We start from the raw sequence: 19,864 nt of genomic DNA, 5'->3' as shown, positions 1-19,864 counted from the left end.
TTATTAATGTAACCTCACATTGCAATGATAAAAAAAAAAAGAATGGAAAAAAAGACATAGCCAGTCTGAAAGAAGATCAGTTAAGTAACATGTAAGCGGCTTGATAAAAAAATGAAAGAAATGCTTTTTACACAGGCCCTAAAACCCCTTAAGAAAAGCTTGACTTAATCCCTGTTGATGATTTTATTAAACACTTGTAGTTAATGGTGCCAAACGGCAAACCACTAGTTTTCTCCAGCGGGCCAGGAAATCATTTCCTTTTCTTTACCGTGCTGTAGTTGCTAATATCACAAGTTGCATTATTAATATTTCCTTCCTTCTGTAGAATTATTGGTAGCAGCACCTTAAATCATGGTCCCATTGTCCTCAAAAACCATAGAAGATGGTTGGTCACCCTTGGAATTCCTGAGCATAACCTTGGAAATGAAAGTGAAGTTTTAAGAACCATTTCTTTTTTTAGGAAAAAGTATGTGGTTGATCATCAGGTTTCTCCACTAAGACTTCCTTTTAGAGTCTGGGTCTAATTCCTCTAAAATTTAAATATATATCTTTACTCCTAAGTAAGTTTAATTGTACTACTTCATCTTTCCCTCTTGAACCACGTTTTCTTTTTAATTTTTTTTTTTTTTTGCTTGTGTTTTCTTGAGTTCAGAAGGGACTTTAGACATCTATGCATCAATGCAGACCAGATTTTTGTAAAGGATTGAGCAGTCATCCAGGTATTTCAGATAAAAATAATATATCATACAGCTACACTTATGGAATGCATATTATATATTAGTGTTTCGCTGGGTTTTCTTTTCTATTTCCCCAAAACAAAAATTAAGGTGCAAGGAAATGGTCTTGTTTGAGGTGAAACAGCCAGTAGCTCAGTGGAGCCAGCATTTAAGTTCAGGATCAGGTTCTGCTCATATTCTGTCCATCACACCTTGTTGCCTCCATATTTAACTTTTTTTAGTAACTGGATCTTAATATCAAGAATAAATTGTGGCTTCTCTATTTGGTGAGGAGGCCAGGCTACAAAAGATTCTACCCTCTTTTATACCAATAATCACCATTTAAAAAAGGAATTCGTGCTAGATATCAGGGGGGCAAAATACCCAGCTAAGAAGGCTCTTTTGAGTGTAAGCGTACTCCATACTCACTGTGCTTGTGACTGTTACAGAGAAACGGTTCCAAACTGCACTCTGCTGTGTGGCCTACATTGTTTGTTCTCCTTTATTTGGGGCTTTTGTTTTTTTACTTTCATGGTGTTTATGAGTAGTAGTTTTTAGAGATGAGGTAGTTGAAAGTTTGACTTCCTGTAAGACAGTCATGAAGACTTCCCCTGGAAATCAAGTATATTTCAACATTACACAGTAGTTCCTTCTCAAGTGAAAGAAACAAAACTACTTCTTTTCTATTATATTCCTCTCAGCTGTGTCTATAAGACCTTGAGACAATGCCAACAAGTTGAAGCTGGTTTGTGACTTTTACTTTGCCATTGGCAAAATGATCAGGGGAAATTTTAAGAGTGGCTAATCAAAGCTCAGCATAATTTTGAGCACAGATGCAGAAGACGACTACCGTATGAAACTAGCGTTGTATTATGAAATGATGGCTTTAAAGTAACTCGATCTGCCCATCTTCCCATGCAGGCTTCTCCACGCTGTCCCTGGCGGACCAGATGAGCCTTCTGCAGAGTGCTTGGATGGAAATTTTGATCCTCGGTGTCGTGTACCGATCTCTTTCCTTTGAGGATGAACTTGTCTATGCAGACGATTATATAATGGATGAAGACCAGTCTAAATTAGCAGGCCTTCTTGACCTAAATAATGCTATCCTGCAGCTGGTAAAGAAATACAAGAGCATGAAGCTGGAGAAAGAAGAATTTGTCACCCTCAAAGCAATCGCTCTTGCTAATTCAGGTTGGCATATTGACAATGGCCCGTTGTTGCATTTTCTAATATGTCAGTTTTACCCCTTGCCTTAACTTCTTTCTTCTTCAGGGATTTGCTAGACCCAGTTGTAAATTCTGAGGCAGCAAAATTATAGTCATTGTAGCTTTCTAGTGAAAAGTTAGAAGAAAAGAAATATCAACTTAAAGGGAATTATTTTTTATTTTGTTTGTTTATTAAAAGCTGTGACACTTCTACCACCTAATTCACTTACTAACATGAACCATGGCACAGCGAAAACTCATGTGCATGTGGTGTAAATGGACACTCAGGACCAAATCACCTCCTGTGTCTTGTTTGCACAAGTGAAAATAAGTGTGAGTTACAAATACAAATCATTCCCCCGCTCCCCCAAAATGCAAATTTTGTAATTGGAATAATATATGTAGTGTTGCCTTTCACTTTGGTTATCAGAGCATACTCTGTTTTCTTCCATTCTGGAATTCTCTAAAAGTCAAGTTCTGCTGAAGGAGTATTTCCCTCAAGGGTATTACCTATGCAGTAAGGGTTAAGAATGATGAGAATAAATTGGTCTTTACATGATAACTGAAACGTACTAAAATAGGGAGCAACCTCTGATAAGTAAAAATCGTTGGTGCTTTTTTGTTTTTCCCTTTGTGCCTCTCCTGATGCTTGATTGTGGTCTTAAGTCTCTCTTAGCATTTGCATAAAGTCCAGGATAGATCCCTCCTTAATGACGAGCTGATCTTTAGATACCTGCATGTCAATAACACGCTCTGATGCTATGTACCATTGACAGTCACACCGTGCCCCTCCATCTGCTTTTGTTTTGACCCTATCTTTGAACTTTATCTTGGTTGCCGGCCAGTAGTTTTCCCTTTAATTACAAGAAGGAAACTGTCAATAAAATCTGTTAAATGGGATGCAATGAGTGGCTTGAATGGGCGGACGGCTATTTGTTCAAATTCTGCAGCATTCAAGGTATTGACAGTTTGTTTTCTGGGGCCATATGTGATGATCAATCTCAGACTGGGCTCAGCCGCGCTGAAAAATGAAAAACCAGATTGCTTTTGCTTACTTGTGGATGACGACTTTGTGATTTGGCGTGGTCCTAGTGAGATGAGACCTTCTGCCCAAATTGCCCCCATGAGAGCCAGGGACGCGTGACTGTTTTTAGAAATAATTTTTAATTGATTTTGTAATTAACAGTTCATCTACAATATTGATGCATGAATCCTTGGACTGATAGGAGGGGGATTGTTTTCAACAATGAAGTTGTACTTTCCTATTTGTCTTCATGATGGCATTTAGCATTTCACACTTTTAATGGCGAACGTACCCCTCTTCCTTATAACACCATTCACTTCTCGCTTACTCCCCTGTGAAACTGTAAAATATGATTCTCTGTGACAAATGGCATCGTTGTCACAAACCCTGAGGAACCCCGTGCCCTGCTCTCTGGAAAACCAAAGTGGGAGATGGGATAGAAATTTTCTGAGAATTTATTAGCTTGCATGGACTTCCCATTAGAGCACCTCTCATAATTAGATGAAAGATTTTGCAGTGATGGTTTGGGAAGAATTTTTATTTGGAAACTATATAGTGATTCTAGTGTAAAACATTTACTTGGTTAATTATTTTTAAAATGAAGCCAGTGTGTTTTATATCTTTCGTGTCTCAAATTGCTTTTTGTGAATTATTAATTAATCATGAGTGCTGAGCAATGCTAAAGCTTTATCATCAAAATTGCTAAAATTCTATACTTTTAGATGTTAGATGGATACTTTATGGCTATAGATTATTATTTAGTTTACCCGAATTAATTAGTAGCAGCATTTCTGTTGCTGCTGTTCAGAAGTATAACCATTAATGTTTTTATATAGAGATATTTGTATTCCACATTCTCTGCTGTGAGGCAGAGGAGGTGACCTACTTTCAAGCAATGACGGGTGATTAAAAAGTTTATAGAACTAGTCAGTTTATTTTTCTTGTATTAACAGCCAGAAATAGTCAAACAAACCCTCTCTTTTTTCTAGCATAGTATTCTGTAGCATTTTTTCTTCTTAAAAATTTCTCCACCTCACAAAATTCTCCTGTAAGTAATTCTAACATTTTTTCAGCGTCTTAATACCAAGGAAAATTAATTGAATCAGAGTCCATAATAAAGGAGTAACGACGAAGTCCTATGGGGACTATTTTAATATCTAAAATGTGCCACCTCTCCTGTGCTGTATAAATATGGCCTTTCTCTCATCCAGCCAACCTGCAAGCCCCACCATTTTACCTTGGGATAAACCACTCAGAAAGGCATTTTGTTTGAGACTGTCAATATGATGCTATTTTATTCCATTTGTTTACCATTATTTGGAGGACAGCAATAAAGTTGCAGATTCAGTCTTGCCAGGAACCTGTGTTTCTTAAGCTGTTCAAACACAGCAATATGAAAATATTTTAATGCTTTTCGTAAACATACCAAAAAACTTGTAGATTTTCTTTCGGTATTTAGAAATTTTAGATTAACATAAGAGACTTTGGGCGGAGGAAAAAAAAACCTACTTTAGTGTGATTTATATAAGTACCTCAGCGTTCCCCGTATGGCTGTAGGTGTAAACAACCATTGTCTCATTAATCTAAATTTCAGCTTATTTTAAACATCTGTCTTTATTCAATAATTATAAATGTTGTGCTTATGCTTGGGAAACAGGGAATTGGCTTCCCGATAATGGCTGTCATATTTTTTGTAGCTATGTTTCTGTCACATATGAATTCAGGAATATCTATAACACCAGAAAGCCATTGGAAGTGTATTCCCTATCTTCAGGTATATAGCCAAAAAAAACAATATATCATGAGCTAATACTGTAATTATCACATTCAGATCTTTGAAAACTCTAAATAATTGTTCCACTGATTTTTGAAGGTAAGAAACTAACTGACTCACTTAAACTACACATTCTCTATTTTGGAGTGCCAACAGCCTTTTGAGAAATACTGCATCCCTGATACATCTCTGTGGGACTGAATTTAAAGAGGAAAATCTAGGTCACAATTTTAACATTGTCATTGTAAGGCCCCGGCTTTCCCACACGTACACCAAGAGGTTTAGACTAATCTCTAGAATTCTTTCCATGTGGGGAATTCTATGATTCTAGAATTAATTTTATGTCTTTATGAGAAAATATAGTGAAATATTACTGCCAGCAGTTTGGGTAAGATTATAGCACGTGGTTCTGTTCTCTCAATTGGTTCTATTGATTCTTATGTCTAAAATTTGTTTGAAACTATTATCACTGGCCCCAAGGTAATATACTCACCTTTACATCGTGGAAGATGAAAAGCAGTTTAAGATTAAGAATTTCTTTTACTCCGATCATTCTCGTTGGCTTAAGTCACAAGACCTTCAACTCCATAGCTGCCCCTCACAACCCGACTGCTGCCACCCCAGACCCACCCCCAACCTAGAGCCCTGTGAGCCCAGCCCATGTGAGAATAGATAGAATCTACATATTTAAGTTGAGTTTTCTTTTTACTTCTGCATAGTACCTCTGGAGTAATAGCATCTATTGATATAAAGCTGCAAATAATATTTTGGTCATCAATTTCAAATCATCAGTCATTATGCTCATCTCATGACAATATTTTGTTCTCAAGGACAAATGGTGTATGTGCAGAATGTGGTGTAATTTCAAGGGATTAAAAAGTCTATGATTTCTGTCGGGGAGTGGAATGGGGGCCATATTTAATCAGCATATTTGGACCCTCATACAAGTTTGGACTAGCGTTCCTCAATCTTATTTCATTCTCTCTCCTCTTAGGGTAGGGTTTTTCGATACGTTTTTCCTAATAGGTCCCCTATGAAGTATTAATATCACAGATATACAATGCATCTGTTTATGTACTGCGTATATGTGAATTTTACCTAAAAAGAGAGGGTTTTTTCTACTCTCCAATTCCAAATGTCACCTCCTTTGAGAATGCATGGTTTATCCACGTAACTGTTTCCTTCTCTGTAAAATGAGGCAGATGAATTTAATAGCATCTAACATCTCCTAACTGGCCTAAAATTTTAATCTCAGTTACTTTTAAGAGAGGGTGTTGAGTTTGGTCTTATATTTTGCGTGTGGCTTGGTCGTATATTTTGTGTGTGGTGTGTGTGTTTGTGCTAAATTGGTAATATAGAAATATTAACATCTTCACGGATCTAAACAACTAGTATAAAAGTAAAAACACCTCTTCAGTTCTTTAGTATCTACTGGGCCCTCAAACAATTTTACTGAAATTTGGAGTTTGCTGATTTGATACTCAGGAGATAGTTTTAGCTATTGGTCAAGAGATTATCCTTTTTTAGAATCTTTCTGTAGACATTTCTGTTTTAGTTTTTAGCCTCTGCTGGGGAATCTCTTTTGATTTCCACAGCGTGCCTGTTTGGGTAGACATATCCAGTATCATTTTACAGGTAATGGAAGTGAGCTGATAAAGCTGTGTGGCTGCTTTGAGGCAGAGGGCTGGACCCTCAGTCCCTTGCTATCAATAAGCTATTAATATTTCTATTTCACAAATAACGTGTATACCATGTCTTTAAAAGGGTCAGTGAATAAGATGTTAGCCAGTGCAATTTCACATCTGCCACCCTAAATTAGTATTTTAAGTTTAGTTTAGAATTTTGTCCCCAGTTCCTTTATCTTGCTGTCTTCCTGGAGCTATAGTGATATAAAACCACTCAGGAAAGTGACAAAAAGAATCGAAAACAAAATGTTTACCGGATTATAACATTTTTTAAGAAATGGATAGGTCCTTTGTGGCAGGTAGAAATTTATTCTTAACTTTTACCCAAACCAGTATCTTATTCTATAAGATAAATAAGAAATCAGAATTATGCCTTTCCATCTCCTAGTGTGCTTCTCTTTGGTTTTTGCTCAAATCAGTCATCATTGCTTGAATTATTTTAATTTTATTTTAGATGATATATCTGGGAAGTGGATTGTTTTTTAATTTAATGCAACCCTTGCATTTCATGCACACCGTGATATTTCAAAACTTTATGTAGAAAATAAGGCTGGTTCCTGAACGTTTCTTAGCATGCTCAATGATCACTATGCCTTTATATAACATGGGAAATATTTGCTACAAGTATCTCTGTGCTTCCATCCTGCATTATAAGCACATAAAATCCTCTATAGTTGCTTTACTTCTAGGAGTTGACATAATATAGCACCATTTCATGTATAGGTCTTAAGATAATGAGCAATCTGTTATAAAAGGTCGGCATAGTGCAGAGCATTTAGGATGTTGTGAAAGGTTGAAATATTTACCACCCAAGCTGGTATCAAGATTCACTTCTTGGGTGTCATTGTCTTTATCACTTCTAGTAACAGGAGTTAGAAAGTTCTAGAAAAGTGTAAGATACTGGAGGGAGAGGGAGGGCCTTGAGTACTTGCAGCGTAATAGAAAAGACCTAGCAGGGAAATTATGTGAGGTCAGCAGAACAAACAACAATAATTTGGGATTCGAGAGGGGAGCCTGGAGGAAAGAAACTATGGGCCACGAGGGTTTTCTGTGATCCAACATTTTATATAAATACAGTAGGAGAGTGATTTGTGTGATTGATACAAATGTAAGAGAAAGCAGACTTGATAGCCCCAGCAAGAAAGGAGGAAAACAGTCCTCCAAAAAAAAAAAAAAAGCATGTCTCAATGGAAAGCTGTAAAATCAGAAGTCCTGTTTTTCTCACCATGGTTAGGCACAAAATCAGAATTGTTATGTCTATTTCCAATATTAGAATTATAACTTCACTGGGTTAGAAAAGGCCTAAAAGGTTTTATGATCCAACACCCTACTTGATATGTGAACGGCTTCCTTGGTGTTTCTGACAAGTGTTTCTGTAGTCTTGATAGGAATTCTGCTCAACTCACTACTTCCTAGCAGGGACCTTTTCATCAAGTTTCTCACTACCTCTCTCTCTAGCTCTCTCCCCATTTTAATAAAAACACAGATTAAAACGCACACACATACAAAACGAAATGTGTGCCTTAATAAGTGTATTAGTTCCTCTAACAGATCACCACATCTTGGTGGCTCTAAACCACGCTTATTTGTTCTCCTACAGTTCAGGAGGTCAGTGGTCCATGATCAGTTTCACCAGGTTATTGACAAGGTGTGGACAGGGCCACTCTCCCTCTGGAGGCTCTAGGGGAGAATCTGATACCTGGCCTTTTCTAGCTTCTACTGTGGTGTTCCTTGCATCCCTTGGCGCATGGCGCCTTCCTGCATCTTCAGAGCCAGGCCTGTACCATTTTGCTTCACTGGCGACACTGCCTTCTTTTTCCTTTTCCTCCCTCTTATAAGGACACTTTTGATTTCACTGAAGGCCCACCTGGATAATCTAGGATACTGTTCCCATATCAAGATCCTAAATCACAGCTGCAAAGTCCGTTTTGCCACACGAGGTAACATTTAGGTTGCAGGGTTGGACTACCCAGATGTCTTTGGGACCGTTTTGCTGCCTACCACAATGAATATATAAGCAAGGTCAAGAAATATAACTTTGCATCTGTCCCAGTCGCTCTCCCTTCCCTTCTCACAAAAGTAACCCCTATCCTGTCCTGACTTTTATAGTCATCACTTCTGTATGTTTTATAGTGGTTTTGTTACTAAGTGTGTATCACCAGACACGATAGTTTCATCTTGCCCTTTAAAAAACATTGTTTTCTCCTTATGGACTTTTAAAGTCTCCTTTACTCTAAAAGTTCCTCTTTAAGTTTTTGTGTTCTTATAGTTTATCTATTGCAAAAGCCAGGGCATTTGCCCTGCACAGTTCCCCAGAGTCTGGACTTTGCAGTTTATATCCTCTAGGGGCAGCTCATCATGTTTCTCTGCCCTTTGTGTCTTGTGCAAACCAGCAACTGGATCCAAAGGGCTTAATCAGATTCAGTTTCTAGACCTACAGGTGGGGTGCCGTTCTTTGGGAGACATATAATGTCTGGTTGTCTCACTTTTTGTGATGTTAGCAGCCATTGGTACTCATTCCTTAAATCCGTGGTGATTTGTAATTTTAACCTTTCTTTTTTCATTCAGTAGTTGGGATACTTATACACAGAGATGCTTTCTCTCCTCTCTTATTTGGTTACCAGTGATACAGACTGAATGGGAAATGTGCGATAAATGCTTGATTATTTCTGTTTATTCACCAGTTTTCAAGATAAGGAATCAGCACCCTATCTTTTTTTAATGTCATTATAAACACATGTATTTAAACATAATCAATAGATTTCAATCAATTGTAATTCTTTTTAAAGTTTAAATTGTCCCATTTGAGTCAGCGGGAACCTCTTCAAGTCAGCGTCTGGAATCTTTTTGAATGACGTAATAGTTGTACATACTCCCCTTCCTGTTTATTCTGACAAGGTGTTCATATTCATCCTAAATATTTCCTGATTGGGGCCTGGAATCTGATTACAACTTGGGTGCTACTGGTACCGAATACTGCATACCTGGGTGGCCGTGCTTCCTGAACCCCTTCAGTGGAACAGAGCTAGGAACGCAGACACACACACTATAATCCTGATTGTGTGTGTGTGTGTGTCTTTTGGGGATATCTTGTTACTTAGTTTTTTGGTAAGTGTTTTCTATGGATTTTTAATTTTGCCATCTAGTTGCTCTTTTTTTTTTTTTTTTTTTTTTTGCGGTACGCGGGCCTCTCACTGCTGTGGCCTCTCCCGTTGCGGAGCACAGGCTCCGGACGCTCAGGCCCAGAGGCCATGGCTCACGGGACCAGCCGCTCCGCGGCATGTGGGATCTTCCCGGACCAGGGCACGAACTCGTGTCCCCTGCATCGGCAGGCGGACTCTCAACCACTGCGCCACCAGGGAAGCCAGCTCTGTTCTTTTATGTGCAGATTTGGAGAGATTAAAAGTTTTTGCTGTCACCACTGCCATCCTCCTGGAATACAGTTTACTGATTTTTAATCAAAACTTTATGATTGGCACCTTTTTGAAAACGTTAAGTTTGACTATCTATGTTAATCAAAAGCCATTGTGCCTTGACAATCAACCAGGGTTCTTCGGTATCTCATCTGATTGTAACTGAGAAGATCACTGTTTTAGACTCCTTATAATTGTATATAAACATGTGGAGACGCAAATTATCTTTTAGAAAATAGACTTTTGCTCACTTCTCTGTCTTTTTCATCATATTATGTTTCAGTCCTTTGGTGATTAGAGTCACGTCGTCTGTATCGTTACTGCCCCTCTTCATGTAGGCAGCTTACTAACACTAAAGAAAATCAACATCTGTGTCCCACAGAAAAGGTTACTCTGAGTGTTGGTTTATAATATGTACCAGATTTGACTCTGTATATGCTCTATTTATGTCTAATATTCAATTCCGTCCTCAAAATAAGATTTGGCATCATTGAGAAAATAGTGCCAAGAATGAGCTACAAGTCCTGAAGACAGTTCCTAAACAGAGCGTGGGCATTCTGGAGTAGCTTTACCTATTGCCACAGTAACGGATAATTTTACCATAGAGAAGGGCAGTGCCTTATTCCAGGTAAGAAGTACAAACAAAATCTTCTTTTGCAACGGCTCTAAGTATCACCGAATTTTGCGGCTATTGGTATAAGGATATTTAGCTGTCTTTCCAGAGTAAGTGATCTGAGCTAGACATGTCCCTTTAGGGTCGTACTTCATGGAGGAAAATATTGGAATTGAACAAAAGGGTTCTATTTTATTATTAGATGTTGAAACTTAATATATGGGTGACACTATACGTATCATTGGAACTTCGGTAATCTTTTGGAATCTTGATCATTTTAGAATAGCATTTGTTTGTCTTATTGTCTACTTTAGTGATTCTCAACCCTGGCTTGACCATAGGATCACCTAGATTTTAAAAAATACAGATGTCCTGCATCCAGTCCAATTTTCTGATTTAATAGGTCTGGGCTTAGACCCAGAAATCCTAGGTTTTTTTTTTTTTTTTCTTAACAATTCACTCGGTGTTTTTAATGTTCAGCTTTGCACTGTCCGGTTAGTTCATAAACCTGTGATTTCCATTATTAAGTTTAGCTGGTTCCCATTAGCACAAATAATGGGAAAATTTCCTTTAAAACATAAAGTTAAAAAAAAACCCAAAACCCAGTACAAACAACTAGAGTTAAATAATTATATAAAGTAATGCCAGTTCTACTGAGCTTTGCATAAATGTATAAATTTAGCCCGAAGAACAAAACAGAGATTAAAGCCACAGAGCCAGAACTTGAACTGGGATCCTTAATGGAGATTAATATTTTCTTCAGCAGTCTGCCAGCTGAATCATGGTCTAATTAAATAGTTCAGATTTAGTGAGTTTGCATTTAAAGTATTAGCAGCTCCGAGAATGGGTAAAGCTAAAATGAGTTAGAATCTTTTCTGTAAATGGGAAGTTAAATTATCATAGTAATTTGATTAAATCATTTTTAAATCTCTCAAGCTAAATCACCGCCTTTAAAGAATAGTTTGAAGTCTTAATTGCTGTTTGTGAGCATATCTCTCTGCTATTTGTTCTCGCCTCATTTCCTGTGACATCCTATAATATATCTCCCGCCAGGCAAGAGCAGTGGGGAAGGAAAGGCTTGGAGTCGGGGCTGAGGTGACCGTACTTCAAGCATTTCAAGACCTGCCATGTCGGAGAAAGAAAGTTATCCTGTATTGTTTCAGTAGTTAGAACCAGGACCAAAGGATGGAAGTTAGAGGCAGATTTGGGAAAATATGAAGAGGACACTTCTAACAAGTAGTTCTGTTCCTTGTTAAGTAGAATGCTCTCCATGTAACTGGCAATGTCTTTATTAGAAATGTTGTAGGAAAGATTCTTGCTGAAGACGCAAAGTTGAATGAGATGAGCTTAAGAGAACGATTTCAGTTCTTTAAAAAAAAAAAAAAGGAAATGCCATGTCCGGTGTTATAAATCCTGGCAGCACACTTTGATTCAAAGACACCAGAGTTTAAGCCTACTCTGACACTTCCTAGCAGCCACCTGCCTTGCAGGGCTGTTGGGAGATGAATGAGGCAATGTTCATAAAGTGCTTATCAGAGGCGTCACCCAAAACAGGTACTTAAGAAATGGTATATTTATTATATTTATTCTGCTTTAAAAAATTTCTTTTTCTTTCTTTCTTTTTTTTTAAAATTTTTTGGCCACACTGCGCGGCATGCGGGGTCTTAGTTCCCTGACCAGGGATCAAACCTGTACCTCCTGCAGTGGAAGCACAGAGTCTTAACCACTGGATGGCCATGGAAGTCCCTATTCTGCTTTTTAAAATCAGTATATTTATTCTGCTTTTTAAAAAATCAATCTGTTTGGAAAACCGCTATTTTGATTTAATTTTATCTGTAAAGACTGCAGTTCCTTTTTTCCTCATCCATTTCTTCCCCACTGTTTCCACTTAGAGTGTTAACGTTTAGTCCCCAGATAGGTTGGGTGAGTCCACTTCATCCCGGTTCCCTTATGTACAAAGGTCAATCTTCTGTGTATCTAAGCACTCACCGTTACTGTGTGTCCATGTCCACCATTTTCCCCTGAGAGTATTTAAGTGCAAACATAGAAATAACAAATATCAGAGCATGTTGTTGTCACCTCCGTGACTGTTTTTTTGTCACTTTCATTACCGCCCCCTTAGACAACTTTGGAAATTCCGTGTGCTTGTTTCTAAGAGAAGACACACAGGAAGTGGATGGATTTGCTCTGCTGAAAGGAACCAGATTGCAGGAAAGCCTAGGTAGAAGCAGTCCATCGGAAAGGCCAGGGTTCATGTTGGAGAATGTCTGGAGTTCCACTCCAGGACACCACTGTCAACGTTTCCCACCCAGAAGAATTCCTTCTTTTGGCCCCACCAGGCAGGAATCGAGTCTTGAGCAGTAAACCCTTATAAGCAACTATATTCCAGAATATTCAAAACTCTTTTAAAGAAATGTGTTATTAACCACCTCATGTAAATGGTGGTCAATTCGCCAATGATATGATGAAACGATTTTAAAATGACCATGTTAAAGAAAAAAAAAAGCAGTAAAGAAAATACGAAGAAGTTTTAAAAACCTTTATTGGTTATAGCCGTTGATCTTTTAAGTACCTTGCCGTAATTTTTTTAATCGTATGTTTAGCTACTTGATTTTAAATTACATTTCCTCTCTCTTTTGGGGCATGTGATCTGATATTTGAATGATATGAAAGATTAGGCTAGGTACATATATCTCAGAGCTCTGCATTCTCAGAGAACTAGAATTATTAAACATGAAGAATCCCCCAAAGACGCCGTTATGTGTAATTAACAGATAAACTGTCATCAGAATCAATAAAACGTGCTAAATGATTCAAACTTGTATATAATTAAGTGTCTGTTTTAGAGCTAGAACTGTAACTTTTATTTTTTCCCCACATCTCACATTTCTCGCAAGAATAATTGTGGCAACCCTGTTAACCCTTTCCTTGCTTGACTGAATTAGATTTTTAAATTAGTCACTTAAGGGCAAAGTTCACCTTCACAAATGTGAAAAGTATTTCAGAATTCATTAATCTAAAGTCTGCAGAGAAGCAGGCTATGTCAGGATGTTTTAATGAACTGTTAAGAGTACACTAAAAATTCTAAAAAGATGAGCAATGTATTGTGATATCTGTACAGTCAACCACTGAGCATAGTGTTAGATTCGGTGTGTTTACATGGAGTTCTTAAAATTTTGGTTATCAACTTTTTTTTTCCCCTTTTGGGACATACGGGCTTTTTGAGCACAAGGTCTGAATTTTATACAACGTTACATAGAATAATTTTTTGATAGATGGCCTTTTATAATTGAATTAATGAATAAATACACGAATGAGGTAATGAATAAAACAGCCAAGACTGTTATCTGTTAAAGTGTTCACTTGCTCAGTCTCAGGAGGAAAGAAACCCACATGTTTGAAATAAAGGCTTTTTGTAGTAATTCCCATGTTCTAAGCCAGTATTGTAAATTATCTACTGCAGTGAAATTTAGAAAAATAAAATGGAGATTTTGGCAATGTGAGAGTCTCTGAACAAATCACAGTGTAGAGAAGTTCAGTAATAAGGTTTAAGTTTCATAACTCGAATCAACGTATTTTTTATTATTGTTAATGTTGTTTATCTTTCTGGCCTTGTACAGACTCCATGCACATAGAAGACGTCGAAGCCGTTCAGAAGCTTCAGGATGTCTTACATGAGGCCTTGCAGGATTATGAGGCCGGCCAGCACATGGAAGACCCTCGCAGGGCCGGCAAGATGCTGATGACGCTGCCGCTCCTGAGGCAGACCTCTACCAAGGCCGTGCAGCATTTCTACAACATCAAACTGGAAGGCAAAGTCCCCATGCACAAACTTTTTTTGGAAATGCTGGAGGCCAAGGTCTGACTAAAAGCTTCCCCGGGCATCCTATCCTGCACGCCGAAAAAGGGAAAAATAAACCCAAGAGTGATGTCAAAAAAACTTAGAGTTTAGTTAACAACATCAAAAATCAAGTAAGACTGCACTGCTCATTTAGCAGCAAGACTATGAAGCAGCTTTCAGATTCCTCTGTATCCTCCTGATGAGTTTTTTCCTACCTTAATCTCATCTCTTCTCCGTTTCTTTTGCTCTTTATTTTTTTTTCTCCCGCCCTATTCTCTTTCTCTTTCGTTTCTTGCTTCCTTCATCGCTGGTTCCCCACTCTCTCCTTTCCTTCCTTCCTTCCTTCCCTCCCACCCTCCTTCCTTTCTTCTACTTTCCTCCCTCTTTTCTCATTCTTCCCCTTTCTTTTAAATTTTAATAGCTCTGGTTATAAGAAAATGTTGCTGCCTTTCCTTTCTTTTCCTTTCCCTCCCTCCCTCCCTTCTTCCTTCCTTCCTTCCTTCTGTCCTTCCTTCCTTTCCTTCTGCTGCTGAACTTTTAAAAGAAGTCTCTAATTGGAGAGTGATGGAAGCCAGCCCTGCCAAAGGATGGAGATCCATAATATGGATACCAGTGAACTTCTTGTGAACCATAACATCCCCAATGACTAAGGAATCAAAGAGAGAGAACCATGGCACTAAGAGTACAGTGCAACATACACAAATTGACTGAGTGCAGTATTAGATTCCACTGGAGCAGCCTCTAATTAGACGACTTAAGCAACGTTGCATCGGCTGCCTCTTATCATTGCTTTTCCATCTAGATCAGTTACAGCCATTTGATTCCTTAATTGTTTTTTCAAGTCTTCCAGGTATTTGTTAGTTTAGCGACTATGTAACTTTTTCAGGGAATAGTTTAAGCTTTATTCATTCATGCAATACTAAAGAGAAATAAGAATACTGCAATTTTGTGCTGGCTTTGAACAATTATGAACAATAATGAAGGACAAATGAATCCTGAAGGAAGATTTTTAAAAAATGTTTCATTTCTTCTTACAAATGGAGATTTTTTTGTACCAGCTTTACCACTTTTCAGCCATTTATTAATATGGGAATTTAACTTACTCAAGCAATAGTTGAAGGGAAGGTGCATATTATCACGGATGCAATTTATGTTGTGTGCCAGTCTGGTCCCAAACATCAATTTCTTAACATGAGCTCCAGTTTACCTAAATGTTCACTGACACAGAGGATTAGATTACACCTGCAGTGACTCCGAGTGGTCACATATGTAAGCACCACACGTGGAACACAGATCCGTAGAATGATCAGGAGCGCCCCTCTCTACCTGGGAGGTCCAGTTGCCGTAGGATTTCTAGCTGCCACGGTGGTTAGGAATGAGATGCTGCCTGTTTGCCAAGTTACAGACCTTTTCTCAGAAGGAGCTGTGAGCCAGTATTCACCTAAGAGGCAATAAGGCAAATGCCAGAATTTGAAAAAAAAAAAAAAAAAATCATCAAAGACAGCAGACGCCTGACCAAATTCTAAAACCTAATCTCTATGGGTTGATTCATTTAGGCATGTTTGTTTAAATTAATCTGCAGTTTTTAACCAAGAGCTAAGCCAATCTATGTGCTTTTCAACCAGTATTGTCACAGCAAGAAAGTCAGTCAGGTCCCAGACTGTTAAGAGGTGTAATCTAATGAAGAAATCAATTAGATACCCCCCAAATCTACAATCGCTGAATAACCAATAAACAGTAACCTCCATTAAATGCTATACCAATGGACCAGTGTTAGTAGCTGCTCCCTGTATTATGTGAACAGTCTTATTCTATGTACACAGATGTAATTAAAATTGTAATCCTAACAAACAAAAGAAATGTAGTTCAGCTTTTCAATGTTTCATGTTTGCTGTGCTTTCCTGAATTTTATGTTGCATTCAAAGACTGTTGTCTTGTTGTTCGTGTGGTGTTTGGATTCTTGTGGTGTGTGCTTTTAGACACAGGGTAGAATTAGAGACAATATTGGATGTACAATTCCTCAGGAGACTACAGTAGTATATTCTATTCCTTACCATTAATAAGGTTCTTCCTAATAATAATTAAGAGATTGAAACTCCAAACAAGTATTCATTATGAACAGATACACATCAAAATCATAATGATATTTTCAAAACAAGGAATAATTTCTCTAATGGTTTATTATAGAATACCAATGTATAGCTTAGAAATAAAACTTTGAATATTTCAAGAATATAGATAAGTCTAATTTTTAAATGCTGTATATATGGCTTTCACTCAATCATCTCTCAGATGTTGTTATAAACTCGCTCTGTGTTGTTGCGAAACATTTTGGTGCGGACACGTTTCCAAAACTATTGCTACTTTGTGTGCTTTAAACAAAATACCTTGGGTTGATGTTTCATCAGCCTAGTGCTAGGAATACTGTGTATCTATCATTAGCTATATGGGACTATAATTGTAGATTGTGGTTTCTCAGTAGAGAAGTGACTGTAGTGTGATTCTAGATAAATCATCATTAGCAATTCATTCAGATGGTCAATAACTTGAAATTTATAGCTGTGATAGGAGTTCAGAAATTGGCACATCCCTTGAAAAATAACAACGGAAAATACAACTCCTGGGAAAAAAAAAAAAGGTGCTGATTCTCTAAGATTATTTATATATGTAAGTGTTTAAAAAAGATTATTTTCCAGACAGTTTGTGCAGGGTTTAAGTTACTACTATTCAACCACACTATATATATAAATAAAATATATACAATATATACATTGTTTTCACTGTATCACATTAAAGTACTTGGGCTTAAGGAGTAAAGGCCAACCAACTGAAAACGCAAGATGGGGAGATGTAAAAAGAACGAAGAACAATTTTTAGTTTTCAGTTTAATTGACTCTCAGCATTGCAAGAGAACAAGTATCTCACAAATAGGAAACACAACTAAAATTTAGATCTAAAAGAACTGCACGGGCTTTAGGGTAAATGCTTCATCTTAAACCTCGCTTGAGGTAAGTTTTTTTCAAGTTTCAAGCAAGACCATTTACTTAATGTGAAGTATTGGAAAGTTATCAAGGTGTATGTTTTAGCCGTATGATTTTAATTGTAATTTTGCTTCTTTTAGGTTTGTTCTTATTTAAAGCAATATGATTGTGTGACTACCTGTAGTTACACTTGTGTTTCAATCAGATCAGATTGTTGTATTTATTCCACTATTTTGCATTTAAATGATAACATAAAAGATATAAAAAATTTAAAACTGCTATTTTTCTTATAGAAGAGAAAATGAGTGTTGGTGATTGTATTTTAATTATTTAAGCGTCTCTGTTTACCTGCCTAGGAAAACATTTTATGGCAGTCTTATGTGCAAAGATCGTAAAAGGACAAAAAAAATTTTAACTGCTTATAATAATCCAGGAGTTGCATTATAGACAGTAGTAAAAAGAATAATAATAATAAAACCTTGTCTATAGCTGTAGATGGGCTTCACATCTGTAAAGCAATCAATTGTATATTTTTGTGATGTGTACCATACTGTGTGCTCCAGCAGATGTCCATTTGTGTAAATGTATTTATTTTATATTGTATATATTGTTAAATGCAAAAGGGAGATATGATTCTGTAACTCCAATCAGTTCAGATGTGTAACTCAAATTATTATGCCTTTCAGGATGACGGTAGAGCAATATTAAACATGCTTCCACTTTTGATTGCCCCTTTGTACGGTGTTTTCTTTTTTCACGCTCCCTCCCCCACTACAGAACCAAATCAGTAAACACTGCCCTTTGTTGCTTGCATTCAAAGAGTATCTGAGAACCTGTTCCCTAAAAATAAAGTGGGAGGTTAAAGAAGAGCTATATAAAGGCTTGTCAGAATGAATTCTAGGGTGCCAAGAGACATTTTGCATATTTAAGAGTATGCAAAGTGTCTCAGGCACATTAGAATTCATTCTGACAAGCCTTTATATAGCTCTTATTTAATCTTAAAGCATCTCCACATCATTCTGCATTACTCCAAATTGTCGCCTCTATGTCAATGTCATAACAGAAAACTTTCCCCCTATTTTAAGATCCTATTAAAATCTGCTAGAGATACCTATTATTTCCCTCCATCCACAATTAAATCAGGCGCTGGCTCTGAGCGTGGCAGCCAGCTGAGCTCCAGAGTCCTCGGAGCAGCGCTGAGCAGAGTGGCCGGCAGGATTTCCCGAACAGGGCAGCGGCAGAGCTTCTAGATCGGTGAGCCTGAGGACGGGGCGCTGTCTTGGAACTCAGGAGGGTTAAACAGCACTGCTGACAGCAAGTGGCTTCCCCTTGGCTTTTTTGCCGGGAGAGACGAGGGCCCTTGCCGCTCAGGGTCAGCTATTCTCCCACGGGCCCCTCCTGGAGCCCTTACCGAGGTGCTAATATGTGCTTTCTTGGCTTCTCTGCCTATCTGGACAGTGTCCTGTCATTGTGTTTGCCCACCGTGTTTCTCACCTTTCCGAGGTGGCTGGTTCTCTAGAGAAGCAAGCTGGTGACACAAAAGCCCCCCCCCCCCCCCCCCCCCCGGCACTGCATCCGATTCAGGGGTGTGAGATTACCTAAATCACTAAGATGCACTAGTTGGCCACAGAACTCAAGACTTGTCTTTCCTATTCGAGTGTCCTTTGAGTGGCAGTAGCCCAATGTAGAATCTGACATGTTTTATTTTGGATAGTTTCAAAATATTTGGGTAAAACTGAGACCATGCAAGAGACAAACCTAAGAAGGAAAATCATGCCTGTAATCTTCCAGTAGGTCCTCATTTAAAAGTATGTGTTCTACACACACACACACACACATACACATGCTTTTGAGAACTTCTATGTCAGAATTCTGGTTTTTATCATTTAGAATTATTACAGAGCAACTTTTGCTGGTACTGATGTATTTATCACGGTCGCCTCAGGTGTAAAAGAAAATAACAAAGTAGGATTTTGACATTTGTTGCATTTCTTGGTATATAAACAACTAGTAGACTTGACAAATGAGTTATGTATTTATGTTAAAGGGTCACTTTTATTTTTACCTGTTGTGTATAAGTGATTTTTTATTTTTTAAGTGGTGGTTCTCGAACTTGGCAGAATATTGGAATCACGTGAAGAATGTTAAAAATCCCTGGCGCTCATATTGAAGATTGGGGTTTAATTGGCCTGGGCTTTGGAATAGTTTAAAAAAATCTCCAGGTGATTCTAATGTGAAGACAAAATGAGGAAACCATTGCTTTAAAGTTTTATACTTTTCTCAAATAAGCCAGGAATGTTCTAAAAAATTTTAAAAAAGAACCTTTTCAGATATTGGCTCTGAATTTTTGTGAGAGTTTTAGACTATCTTTTTCTTTAATATCAAGACAAAAGGACTTAACCTTTTTACTTTTTAACTCACAAAGCCAATGGAATGCATTTGGAAGGTTTTCACCTCCACCTCCCCCACCCCAGCTACTCCCCCTCAACCCCCCCACCTCCACCCCGCCCCAGCACGCATGGAGAACACACGTTTTCTTCAATGATTCCCAAGCCACATCTTCTGGTTATGCCCCAGGTGAAAATGGAGATACCTGTTAAACACCTGCACAG

General features: G+C 37.8%; 1 protein-coding gene across 10 annotated transcripts in view; it reads left to right on the top strand.

The window, feature by feature from the left end:
- The window catches only part of ESRRG (estrogen related receptor gamma), a 645,592-nt gene extending 627,610 nt beyond the window's left edge, over positions 1-17,982 (top strand). For 9 of the 10 annotated variants that reach the window (XM_027122193.1, XM_027122198.1, XM_027122191.1 and 6 more), the window contains 2 exons: positions 1,638-1,907; positions 14,051-17,982. In XM_027122193.1, the coding sequence (XP_026977994.1) occupies positions 1,638-1,907; positions 14,051-14,295 (515 nt within the window). In that variant the 3' untranslated portion in view covers positions 14,296-17,982. Of the gene's footprint in view, positions 1-1,637; positions 2,126-14,050 lie in introns of those variants that run through there. The other variant, XM_027122196.1, reaches the window with a different exon arrangement.
- Positions 17,983-19,864: the final 1,882 nt, after the last annotated feature.

The sequence above is a fragment of the Aethalodelphis obliquidens genome, unplaced genomic scaffold (genome assembly GCF_003676395.1).
Source record: "Aethalodelphis obliquidens isolate GAN/ISIS:26980383/991018 unplaced genomic scaffold, ASM367639v1 scaffold24, whole genome shotgun sequence".
Taxonomy (NCBI): domain Eukaryota; kingdom Metazoa; phylum Chordata; class Mammalia; order Artiodactyla; family Delphinidae; genus Aethalodelphis; species Aethalodelphis obliquidens.
The sequence above is the reverse complement of the archived record's forward strand: the minus strand, read 5'-3'. Positions and strand labels throughout refer to the sequence as shown.